Here is a 12,842-nt window from a genome sequence, read left to right as displayed (position 1 = left end):
GCGTTAACAGGTTGTGTTCATTGGTCCAAAGCCGCATCGTGAGATGAAAGACCCTTCTACAGTCGGCATCAGATACCGAGCTGGAGAGCAGGACTGACTCAGGCTTTAAGGCTGTGAGCTTCACAGCGGGCGCTTCAGAATCTTCACCCATCACTGATCAATGAGACCCTCCTGTGTTTTTACCTGTTTGACCAGAAGCACGTTGCTCATGATACAAGCTGAGCGGAAGCAGTTCCTTTCCCACCGCTGTGCCTCAGTTCTGCTTCTCTGTGTTGACCCCAACTCTCAACATCATGAAGTAAACGTGCTAATTCAACACGAAAGAAGTGAGATTACAGGTAAAAGGTCACTGAATGAGCACTCTGCGCTCTGACAGGTCTATAACAACCAGGAAGCTGGAGTTCCTCATTGTGGAATCACTGGAGCACAACCATCACTGTTAATTCTGATATTTTATTGGCCTGAAGCAACTCAAGGGTCAGTGACAGCTGATAATAAATGTGTGATATAAAAAGTCACCGAATGGCTTTCTAAGCCTCATTCAGACCCAGAGGTTACCCAGGAGGGCACTTTTTTTTCTTCCTCCTGAAAAGATAGCAAATGACTGAGTGGGGGAGAACCTGTATTTCACTGATATAAGCAGAGGCAGAGCATGTAATTCAGTGGCAATTGACAGCACCCCGAGGATCACTGCAATGAGATAATAAACTGCAGCGTGCGAACCCGGGGACTGCGTGGACTTCTAATCTCTGAAACGGTAAAGAAGGAAGATTCATTCTCGCCGTGTAACTGCCACTTAGTGCAGAATCACTCGTTTCATCTCTGCTTGGTCGTATAATGCAAATGAGGAGCACATTTTGATTGGGTGATTGCTCAAGTATCTTTTTTTAAATATATATTATTTTCCGTTAGCAAACAAGGAAACTCTGGAAAATTCTTTATTTGATAACCCCACGTGTCTACATGCAGACTATGAACTGCGGCATTTCCAGGGACTGAATAGGTTATGAACACACTAAAGTGTGTGTGGGACTGACTTTCTGGTGGTAATTAGCACCCTGTGTGGAATGCCAATTCCAGCAAAGTGCCGATGTGCCACATTTTCATATCAGCAGAACAATTACCAAATCAAAAGCCCCAATCAAGCTTCCTGCGGCGTTTGATGTTCGAACAAAGTCGGACGCTCGTTTGCTGGAACACTCTGAAATTAAGGCTGCGTGCCTATTTGCCAGGATGAGATGCACATTAGCTGAGCATTTGATTCAATTTCAGCATAAACAAGATGGTGACACAATTACTGAATTAATATTATTTCCCCTCACTCACTCGGTCTGTTTTAATCTGTGTGTGTTTTCTTTGCATGAAGCTGCACACTGAGCGGCGGCATCTCCATAGAAACTAGGCTGCTGCTGGGCGTTTGGAGCGCGCCCAGCAAATGTCATGATGAAAGTCGGTATGTCAGGGATGGGCACTGAACACCACTGAGGAGACATGCAATGGCTGCCAATACTTTGAGCGTGGAAAATCAGAAGGGGTTTGACATTGTCGCCTCTGACCAGTTCCCTTCCACCCAGACTTATTTTTCATGCTGCAGGAAGCGGGAGTGGGATGAATGCCAGCAGATACGTTGTCAGCTCCGTCCTGGACCGCCTGACTGTCAGACAGATGACAGGGACGCTGCTTTTCAAGTAGAGAAGGATGCTATTGCGGCGGGCCTCCTACTTTCACGCTCCCGTCACCATAATGTGATGAGCTGTCACATTAAAATCCTCCAGTTGGTCAATTTGGAGCGCCATCAGTATTGCGTTGAGGCGAGAATTATTGCAGCCATAACAATAACACTAAAGGTTCGAGGCGATAAATGTCAGCGTGAACACTGGTTGGAAGACTGGGCCAGGCGTTGAAAAGCAAGCTCGCTCCTCTGGGCCTGTGCCAGGCTGAGCAGCCAGATGCCAAGATTTGGGCACAGCCTTTAGCCTCCTGCAGGCGACTGAGTGGCTCTATGTGCTGCCTCATCGAGCAATTTTCACCATTAGAGGAAATGGGGAGGAATTTTTGGTTCTATTTTTAGGGAAAAGACACAACTCTGCAACTTTAACAACACACGCCAGGTGTTAAGGGCAGAGCCTGAAAGCGGGGCTTAAATAAGACAAAGCTAATGACGTTCCAAGCTCACCTCGGCTGCGAGCTGTCACACACCCCCGACACTCGCACAAACAGCCCTCTAGCAGCATGTCCAATGAAGCTGGAGCACCAGCTTCTCCTAATTCACATCTGAGCCTACAGGCAATTACCTGCTTATCGTTCGTGACTAGCGCTCGCTCTTCTGCATGTTTGTCACCGACATGGAGGCAGCGCAGAGACGACAGCAGTACCCAAGGGCGGGAGGGACGGGGAGGGGGGATGACGGTGGACCTGGCAACGCTCAACGTTTCAATTAGAGGCTGGGCGGAACATGGCGGCTCCTGATCACCTTCCTGCTCCACAGCTCTGGGCCCCTAATTACCGTGGGTCGATAAGGCCAGAAAACACAGCTCGAATGGACTGAGGCGAGGAGCAGATAAACACACGCAAACTAAGACAAGAATACAAAGGCATTAACTTCCACACTGATCCACACACGCCATGCACGGTGAACACACACCCCCCTGACAGTCTGAAGCATGATATGTCATTACTAGCTCACTATTTTGACTCAGCAGCTGCAACCACAGAGACTGGACTGCTGCGGGTCATCTATAGAAATACACCCCGCCATCAATTATTCTACATGCACTTCGCTTATTTACCTCCTTATGAGACCGTGAACATGAGAGAGAGAGAGGAGTGAAAGCTTTGGTTTAAAATTCTTGTTGAGCTGCTTCATTTATGCAAATACGACCGCTCGGGTTGATATAGAAAAGGCTGATTTAATGGGATCTACATGCATATTCTGTGCTGACTTCTATAGCTTAGAGACACCATTAGAAGATACCTTATAGGGAAAAAGCTGACCTTTCCCTAAAGGAGGCAGTTTTATGTACCATTTGGAAACTTCTCCTGAGGTGTTTCCACACAAACAGACACACACACACACACACCTGATGTCTACACTGACTATTAGCGAGATGGAGGATTGTCATGACATTTAGTTTGACCGTTGCTCCAAACACTGAATATTTATTGCTGTATTAAAGCAACTGCCTCCCACACGTAATAAGCCATTTCAGCAAAGAACATTTAAATCATGACAACAATGGTGATGAATCACTGTGGCGGCCGCCTGGCAATCTCGCCTCTAATCTCCACTTCAGACCCCAACATCGCTGCTCGATTGTTCATAATTGCCCTTAAGATGAACTATGGTAAAAACATTAGGGGCATCCAATCCTCCTTTAAATCAATCTTCCATTCGTTCTTATCAGTCAAGGGCACTCTGCAAACAGGAGGAACTGGCCTATTATCTCTTCGCATTGAAAAAGTGAATCATCTCGTCATGTTAGCGACTGAGTCACCTGCAGGAGAAACGTGGTGGGATGAGGAAAGCGTCAAAATAAGCCTGATGCATGAAGTGCGGTTGTGTGATTTCAAATTAAACCTGTTCTCCAGCATGTCAGTCGAAGTTTGTAGCAAAATAGCTAAAACCTGGCAAGAGAAGCAGAAATGACGTCTATATAAGCTCATACATATGTAAAACTGCCTCTCGGGAGATGGGTAAAGTTTCTATTTCTTGCATTTTACATTTTCAGCATTTTGTTCACATTCTTATACGGACTTTCTCACACTGAGGGGGGCAGCTGGTGGTCCAGTCTCCTCCTTAAAGCTTGCAGGACGAGACTGCGCCTGGTGAGCTAATTGCTAACAAGCTGACCTGCTGGGAACATGCTAGCGCTAGGCGGTCATTAAAACTCTAAGATGCATCATCTTATCTCAGTACTGCACCCTTTTCTTCCCCCTGGCGTTTTGTTCTCATGATGATGCACATCATTTAATTAAAAAAAGGTATTAAATGGGTGAAATGATGAGAGAAAACTCTCAGAGCTAGCAAGCTAGTTAGCTGGGTTGCTTCCAGGACAATACGCTCACACAGACGCACTGACGCCATCAACGCTGACTCAGCATCCTGCAGATGTTCCTCTTTTTTGGGACTGAACGTTGTCCAACAAAGGAGGTTCAACAAAAGTGGAAGGCTCTAAATAGCAAATTAGCCATGTTAGCTTCCTGAATGTAGGACTCTACAGCTGTGCTAAAAGGTTAGCGCTGCCAAGACGCTTTGCTATTGACATTAACTGATTTTGCAGCAGTTTTTCAGTCCTTTCCAGAGGCTCCACAGGCAGAGCACATCTGCATTCACTGCGGTCTAACTTCCTGGCTGACCAACAGGTGACCTTGACACCTGATTTGGCGTCATGTCTCAGTCCCTTTGACAATGGACTATATTACATTACCAAAGAATTGAGTCCTACATTAATGACATTTGACATGTTGAACAGCTGCACGTCTGGACCAACAAATACAAATAAAAGTGCATAAAAAGGAAACTAAAGGGCACTGAAGCGGCATCACTAGGGCGATGTTGCATTGCACATGCTGCAGGCCAGTTCACGCAAAAACACAAAAGCCGTGGCAGGTGTCGTGCAGATGATTCCTCGTCGTCCCGCTGTGCTAGTCGCTACTTTAATTAACATCTGTTTAAGCACTTATCACTTGAGCTATTCATCAGCAGGCCACTGAGGCAGCAGCTCCACCACAGCGAGGTGAATGAAACAAAACATGGCTGATTAAAACCACACTTGTTTTCTCAGTGCAAGATTGCACGCACACACACGCACACATACATTAAAATGATCTGATAAGCTGATTTTTTTTCCCCCCTCTCGTCAATATTTTGGTTTAACTTTGAAGTGAGCATCTTCACATTTTATGCTCGAATTTATCAGCTCATAGCAGACAGGCACCGCTTCAAATAAACAACATTTTGTCAATATTTGACAGGAGCGCATCCTCGGAAGCCTTGCTTAAGATTTATATGGCATTGAGTGCATCGAGATTACTAAGTCGGTATCATAGTATCTTACAAGGAACATAAATAAGCACGAAACAAATATGCTGCAAGGACAGGCTTTAATACCCCTTTTCTCCTAAATTTGACACCACAACATCCCCTATACTGTAGTCACTGTCACTTTCAGCTCCACTGTTGGCTTGGTGAGGATGTGAACAGCCATGAGGTTTCTCTGGTATAAGATCCCTCTTGTCACCTGCCAGGAAAGAGTCTAATCGGGCTGAAAAAGTTAGGTCTTTACAGCGTATTCATGTACCACAAATGTGATTGGAGATACGACTTGGAGGCAAGACCCTCCATCCTATCCATGCTGTGATTAATACCTTCTTCAGGTGTCTGCTCTGTTCAGGAATACCTGCAGGCTGCTCTGCTCATCTGTTTCTCAAGCTGCCTTGATGGCCTGATCTGAGATTTCGGCTTTGAATCACCCCCAAAGTCCTTTACCGCTCTGCTAGCTTGAGATGCTACAAAATCACCTTTAACAGAGCACACCTCGCCTTTCAGCTCGGCTCTGGCAGCATCTAAGTCGCTCCCTTTAGCATGCATTATCCACTGAGGCCTCGCAAGTTCGAGAGTCACACAGAAAACGAAAAAGCAGCAAAAAGGCTGATTACTGGGCTGGAGGCAGAGGCGTCTCCGCTGAAGTCTTCCCCATTAAACGCGGGTGCTGTGATCCTGCGCTTGGCTCTAAATGACTGTGAGAAGCCACAGAGAAATCTCAACTTGGAAACTCCCAATTTCTCGTGCAGCGTGACATTATTAAACCACAGAGAAATATTTACAGAGCCTGGGAGTTACGAGATAAAGGATACTAATAAGACAAGAGAGGCAGAGAATGCGAGGCATTTAAGTTTTCATTTGACATTTTTGTGTCCGTATCAAGCAGCAGAATTTAATTTCAGCAAGTGCTTTGTGCCGAAGGTACAGCTTCCCTCTCACAGAAGTGGCTGTAATTAGTCAAAGATCAGCGCATTCTGACAACAAAAAGTGCTACTTAAGCTTAAATTATTCCAGAGTGTCTCGCCTCTGTGAGTGCATTACTGCACCCTCTCCTGACTCGGCCTTCCGCACCTTGAGAACCTCCACCCTGCTGCAGTAATGAGGGTTAGTGGTGTGACTCACTCTGTGCTGTGTCTAGCTGATTACTGGAGGGCTGTTGCTGCTGTTGCTATCTCTGGTGAGCTGCCCTCTATCTGTGTCCTCTGTCCCTGGACCATAAGCCCAACCGGCAAGCCATCAATCAGGAGGCCGCAACAGGACCTCACGTAATCACAGTGGCAGTGTACGTGTGTGTGTGTGTGTGCGCGCCCGTGTGCATGCATGCATGTCTATGTTACATCGATGATTTTACAACCTAATGTGCATGAAGCAATTTTTCACTTTGCTGGAACTTCACACCTCGAGAAACTCCTCTGACAGGCACCATTTACTATTTATCGGCGTTCCAGCATCACCACCTCTGGAATCTCACCAGTAATTAGAAAAAAGATGCATTTCTGCAGGCGTTAACGAGCAACTCTCAAGTGATTCAGAAACAACCAGAAACACAAAAGCAGTTTCGCCCATCAAGCTGTCACCCTGACGGACAGTTAGGCGGTCAGACAGTGTCACTGACCGTCTGCCATCAAAACATCCACCGACTGGCCATTTATCATTCAATAATGCACCGTCTTTAACAAGCTCACTGTCACTGTCAACATAAATCTGCACATTGTACATTTCTGTGTCGATATTGTTTATTGTTTTTATTATTATTATTTATTGTTTTTCTCCTTTGTACATTGAGTGCAACGTTTAAACCAGAGTCAAATTCCTTGTATGTGCACACGTATGTGGCCAAAAAAGCCGATTCTGACTCTGATTCAGTTAATATTTAAACTATTAATGCAGCCAATACTGTAAACTACGCACTCATTAAACGATGAATGATGATAAGGTCAGATAGTAAGTCAAAGCCAAATTTCAGTCAGAAGATGTAAGATCAGGGCGTGAGAAGAGATGAATCGAGAGGCAGAAAACTGATGGTTTAAATCAATTATCGAGCAAAAGTGCCGAACACTGTCTGGTTCCAGCTTCTCAAACCCAGTTTAACATAAATGGTCGGACAAAACAGGTAGTTGGACGACATTCTGCAGCCTCGACGACAACATGTCCATCGCAGCTCGAGCCAATGTCTTCAAACTGTTTTGTCTTAACTCAAAGAGTCAATTAATGTAAGAGAATAAAGTCTCCACTGATCATGCTGATGTGTTCACCTGCACACTACACACCAGTCCTGCATGTGCACAGTATGCAGGGTGGGACTGGCGGACCTTTGGCCGCCTCCAAGGGTGTGACTGACAGTCTGCAGCTGAATCACAGCGGGGGAAGATTGTCTGCTTGGCAGGATAAAGCCAAGTGTCCCTCTCACCTTCTCTGTCATCTTTAGACAGGTGCAGCGCACAGGTGGAGGCTGGCGGCGACAGATGCCGTCTGTGTTGATAGACCGGCTCGAAACGAGGAAAACTGGACCAAAATAAAACCTTATTCCTGCATGTGACAATGAGCAGCATGTGCGAAGATAAGGATAAAGGCAGCTACCACCCTCGCACATGAAAGCCACACACGCTTTCAAGGCCCTGTGCTGCGAAGTTTAAGGTCTGAAAATGAGATAACATCAAGGTCAAACCTGATGGTAGCTAAAAGTAGAGTCCTTTTGCAGCCGAGTGACTGTCGCTGCTGTATATTAAGACGATGACTTTCCTCGTGGCGATGCAGGAATAAAGAGTGCCTGGGTGTATTTTTTTGTGTGCGACATTGTTATATATTAATATGAAGTGTGATTTCTAATTTCCATTCTCTATTCACAAACTTTCAAACGTGCTGTGCCTGAGGAAGGCTTATCAAAGGTGTCAGTTCAGCAGAAACCGAGTGATCCTTTTAAATATTAATAGCCTAAAATAAACTCCGTCGTTTGCTTCATTGTTTCGGCTGTTGCACCTCTGTGGAGGTGAGTCAACAGATGCTTCATCATCGCTGCCTGAGTGATGGAGGGTGCAAAAGAGAGCAGAGCCACCCTGCACCACACTGAAACGCAACAGTGTTTTCAGCCTCCGGGCTGGAGACACAGTCCACCACGAGCTTTCCTCAAGAGGTCGGACGCGTCAAAGGCGTCTCAGGCACGACGGGGCATGACACGGTGATCTAACCACGATCCAAACTCTGCCGGTCATTTTGCAGGCCTTTTACAAACGCGAAATCCAATTCAAGTTGCGCTAATTGATCTGATTTGCTGTCCTCCCTGCAAGGTGAGGCGCGCTGGACGTAACGGAAAGCGCAAACTGCCCGTTGTCCGCCGCGCGTAAAGTCACCGAATAATGATCCCTGCTGGACAATGACGATGATGATGATCACAAGCTCACGCGGCTGTGAGAGCCTCCGGTCGTGATGAACTGCCGGAACCTCACCGGAGACCACTTCCAATTGACTCCCAGTGCAAACGTCCATCACGAGCGGAGGCTACCAATTTTTTTTCTCTCCAGCAGCATCACAAGCGGTCCGAAAAGTCACCGCAGCGCCGCATGCAAATAGTATTGAGCGCTGGCCAGGCAGACACAGGTTACTGCTGATGTTACCATGCGAGGCTGGAGAAGTGAGGGAAAAGCTCGTCGGTACCTGGTCTTGCTGCTGAGCCGCTTTCGACGGTGCATTGCCTTCCTTCGCCGTGGTCATGATTCCCTACAGCAGGGAGAAACTGTTGTTTCCCCGGCAGGAGGACCAGAAAAGAAAATGACAGAGACACACCGGTGCGGCAGAGAGCCGGCAGGCACAAGATGAAGAGGAAGAAGACGGTCGATTCGGCGCCCACGGGCTTCGTTTGCAGCGGCCAAGGTGTGAAATAACAAGTGGCGGAAGGACGCGCTGCTCAAGAGGAGAAAAGGCAAAAGATTCAGTGGAAGCGAAAGAGAAGAGGAGGAGGAGGAGGAGGAGGAGGAGACAGCACAGAGAGCGAGAGGGGAGAGAGAGCGAAGCCGCGCATCTCTTCCTTAAACGCCTGATGCGGGACTCTGCGTGATCCATTCAATATTCCACAGGCGCGCGCGCTCACGCACACGAACACGCGCCCGGCTTGCAAGAGTCAGCCAAAGGGGGGTCTGAGAGTTACAGCGTGGGCATCAATTAAAAATGCACATTGAAATTAGATGCTGAAACTTTAATGATGAATTCATGAGAATATACACTCATACAGTATTCAAATGAGACCAGAAGGACAGTGAGACGCTGCGGTTTGGATCACACACGGTGTCAGAAAGCGATGCTCTGTGCACATTTATGACCATCCCACTCAGTGAAGTCCACAGTCCTTCATTGGTCAGAGGTAATGCTGTGCTGAACTGCTGATGAACTGGGCGAGGAGAATTTAAAGCATCATGCTGGCAGGATCGGGTTCTCCTGTTTGGATATAACAGTTTCTCCATTACATAACTTTCTGGCTGTAATTAGAAACAAACCTGCGCTGCACTGATGCATTAGTGATACTGAAACACTGCAAGTGTTCTGAATGTTACTGGATTAAACATGATGCTCGCACAGGAGGAGCAGTAACACCGAGAGGCTTTGAAATTATGTTTAGGACATGAGTGGCTGTAAAAAGTTATGATCCAGGGGATGAAATAAAGCGGAACTTGTTAGGACTGAGGCAAAAACTGCCTTTAAATAAAGTTTTTAAAGTCAGTGTGAGGCTTTAACTACATCTCTGAGACTGAAATATAATTAGAATATTGAGTTTACTGCAGCAGCGCTGAAAGGATCCTCTCATGTCGTCCGGCTCGTGATAAGAACCACATCTCTTTTCATGGGCTTGTTCAATTAATTGCATCTACAAAACGTGTGGTACAATCCCTTTTACACACCACGAGGAAATGACTTTGATTTGCTCTGATATGTACTTAATGTTAATTAATACCTTAGTCTCCAGTTTGACTCTTTATATTGCAAGTTTGCAACCCAGTGTGCCGCTCGGTTAATTAAAATCAGGTGGAAGCTCGGTGAAGTCAATTACCCGGGAATCCCAAATGAATGTCTGCTGTGTTGCTTCACGTGACCGGCGGAGCACAACGGGCAGAAAAAGACCCGTCCTTCAAAAAGGCACCCTCAGAGGAGAAAATGTTTTTGTTTTGCAATTTGCTTTCACTCAACCTGCCAGATGAGGCGATTTCTCGACATTTGCATAAGCCAGCGTCGACATTCCCCAAAGAAACGCTTTGAGCTGAACTGGAGCGAGAACGGCGTTTCCATGTCTGCTTAAAACAAGACTACAAATCTACAGCGATGCTAGCAGCTCTGTGAGGATACTTGTAGCAAAATGCTAACGTCATGACGATGTACGTTGATGTTTGGCAGGAATAGCATGTGCTTAGCATATGTTAGCATGCTACAGTTTGCTAATTAGCACTGAGCACAAGTATCGGACAAAGTGAAGTTTCAGCCTGATAACGGCACTCGATGCTAATTAAATTTCATCTCAATCCATCCAATAGTTGGTGCCACTTTAGGAGAAGTTGAATGAATCACCAAAGTCAAGAGGCTTCCTCCTCTGGGGACCGTGAACGTGTGTGAAAAGAGATTAGCACAGCAGTCCTTTTAATGGATATGTGAGTCTGGACCAAAGGGATGGACTGATGGACCGACTGAAAGACAGACAAACATTCCTCAAGTCGCACTGCCTGAGTGGCTAAAAACCCACTGGAGAGGGACGCCTGTATTGATCTGCAATGATTTCCCCGGAGGAATGATCACTGCAAAGTAAATCTACCCAGCCGAACATCTGTGTTGCCATTCTTGACGTGAAGAAGAATGAAAGCCCACCCGGCGCTCACAGCACCGGCCACTTGTGGCTCAAAACTATATTAGCAGCCTCCTCCAACAACTCAGCCTGTGTTTACCATCAAGAGGATGATGTATGAAACCCAAAGGACTCCTCAACAGCCAATCAATCAGCTCCAGAATAATGACGGCCACTCTGGGCCAAAGCCCTATTGGCTGATGACGGATGCCGTGTGGTCGGGCCGCGGCAGCCGAGGAACACTATAACCACCTTATTGTGGCTGTGTTACAGAGCGAGTGTACAAGCCTCGTGTCTCTGATGTTGACAAATGGACGAGAGACGGCGGTGATGAATGGTCCCGAGGGCGGCTCTGTTTAAATACACATTCCTGGAAAGTCCGGAAATTAACTGACGGTGCCAACCTGCCCACACAGATGGAGCCGCCCGCTCACTTCTGCCTCATCACTTCACTGCTAATGCCGAGCTAGCGGCCAACCTGATGAACTGGAAGCACTGTTGCCTAATTAAAACTTGAATACAATCAATGCATGCCACAATCTTAAAATACTTTACACTGATGCATTCATTCGGCGCTGATTATAGTTCTGTAATTACTGAAAGCAAAATCATGGCCACTGGGTGACGATTATGTAGATAAATATAATTGCTATTGTTAAAGAGGCGTCTCCAATTAACCCTGCAAAGTCTGACATTTCTATTTAGGTTGCTTCGATGCAGCCGAGAGGTGGACCGGCTGACTCTGCAGAGTCTGATTCTTACTTACAAGCATCCAGTTAAAACCCCCTGCACAAGCTGAGAGGATGGAGAAAATGAACAGGAATCAAAATGCCAATCAAGTGGAAGCTCTGAAAAATGAACTGATGCTCAAACTGAAAAGATGAGGTGAAAAGTGCACAGATTGAATTCAAATTCTGTTTTCTTGCCTCAATTAAATTTCAGAAGCACAAACCAAAGCGGAGTCTGTCCGAGGCTTTCGGTTTACGTAAAGCAAACGCTTGTTTCCTCGAGCGCTGGAGCTGTACAGCTTTTTAATTGAGATATTTGGAGAACTAAAGCGTTAAATCCCCGTTAACACCACTGGGTGCGAGAGGGATCACGCACATTACACGGAAATCTGGTGCGTTTTTGATGGAAGTCTCCTGTCGAAACTCTGGGAAGTTAGAAATCGCAGCCAGGCGGAGCGGAGCGGTGCAGCACGCTGGGAGAAAAGCTCAAACAACACATAACTCCAGCATATTAAATATATGATTATTTACATCAAGTAAACTTCAAGTGTCTGCGCCCACATGCATAAAATACGCTTCCTATTTGGTTTTAAGCTGATGCATGCTCACAGCCACATCCATAAAATGTGTCCCTATACACCCATTCGTGGAGAAAATGGATTCTAAAAAAAATGTATTTTCTGAGTTATAGCCAGCTCCACTCTCCCAGAACATATCCTGTCATTGCATATGGCCAAAGCCATCTGTCAGTGTTACATTAATTCCTATATCAAACCCTTCAACGCAGCGAGCCCCCAGCACGCGGAACAGCCGGGGGAACGGGCGTAATGGGATGTTTCAAAAACAAAAGTTGTTCAGCGCTGTAACACGCCATGACTGCTTTTGATTAAATACTTTAAGGAGGTATCTGTTTCCTTGTGGGCTGCGGTGTTATTTCTTGGAACGTAAATTTTGATAAGGACAAATCTCATATGGTATGTGATGGAAAAAGCTCGCCGCAAAATAGGGCCAATATCACCCCAGAGAGAGGTCGAGGATGGTAAGTGATTACTCTGCCGCTGACACGGAGTAAGACCAAAGGTCTGAGATTCACACTCCGGGCTTCCCGGCTGCTGGTGTGTCGTTGGACTGTGTGCCTCAATTTTTCCGCCCTTAGTTGTCTGACACATGATGGCAAGCATTGGGATATTGGAAAAAAGTAATTGCTTTTCCATCTCTCCCTCCTGCTCCCTCTCCCCGCGAATGC

The 12,842-nt window shown here is 46.4% G+C and overlaps 1 protein-coding gene across 5 annotated transcripts in view; it reads right to left on the bottom strand.

The window, feature by feature from the left end:
* Nucleotides 1-12,842, bottom strand: part of LOC139346820 (A-type potassium channel modulatory protein DPP6-like) — a 182,396-nt gene that overhangs the window by 69,722 nt on the left and 99,832 nt on the right. The window contains exon 1 of one of the 5 annotated variants that reach the window (XM_070986129.1): nt 8,699-8,969. The exons of the other annotated variants lie outside the window; for them this stretch is intronic. Coding sequence (XP_070842230.1) covers nt 8,699-8,755 — 57 coding nt within the window. The 5' untranslated portion in view covers nt 8,756-8,969. Of the gene's footprint in view, nt 1-8,698; nt 8,970-12,842 lie in introns of those variants that run through there. 5 annotated transcript variants of the gene reach the window in all.

Source organism: Chaetodon trifascialis, chromosome 18 (genome assembly GCF_039877785.1).
Source record: "Chaetodon trifascialis isolate fChaTrf1 chromosome 18, fChaTrf1.hap1, whole genome shotgun sequence".
NCBI classification, from domain to species: domain Eukaryota; kingdom Metazoa; phylum Chordata; class Actinopteri; order Chaetodontiformes; family Chaetodontidae; genus Chaetodon; species Chaetodon trifascialis.
The sequence above is the reverse complement of the archived record's forward strand: the minus strand, read 5'-3'. Positions and strand labels throughout refer to the sequence as shown.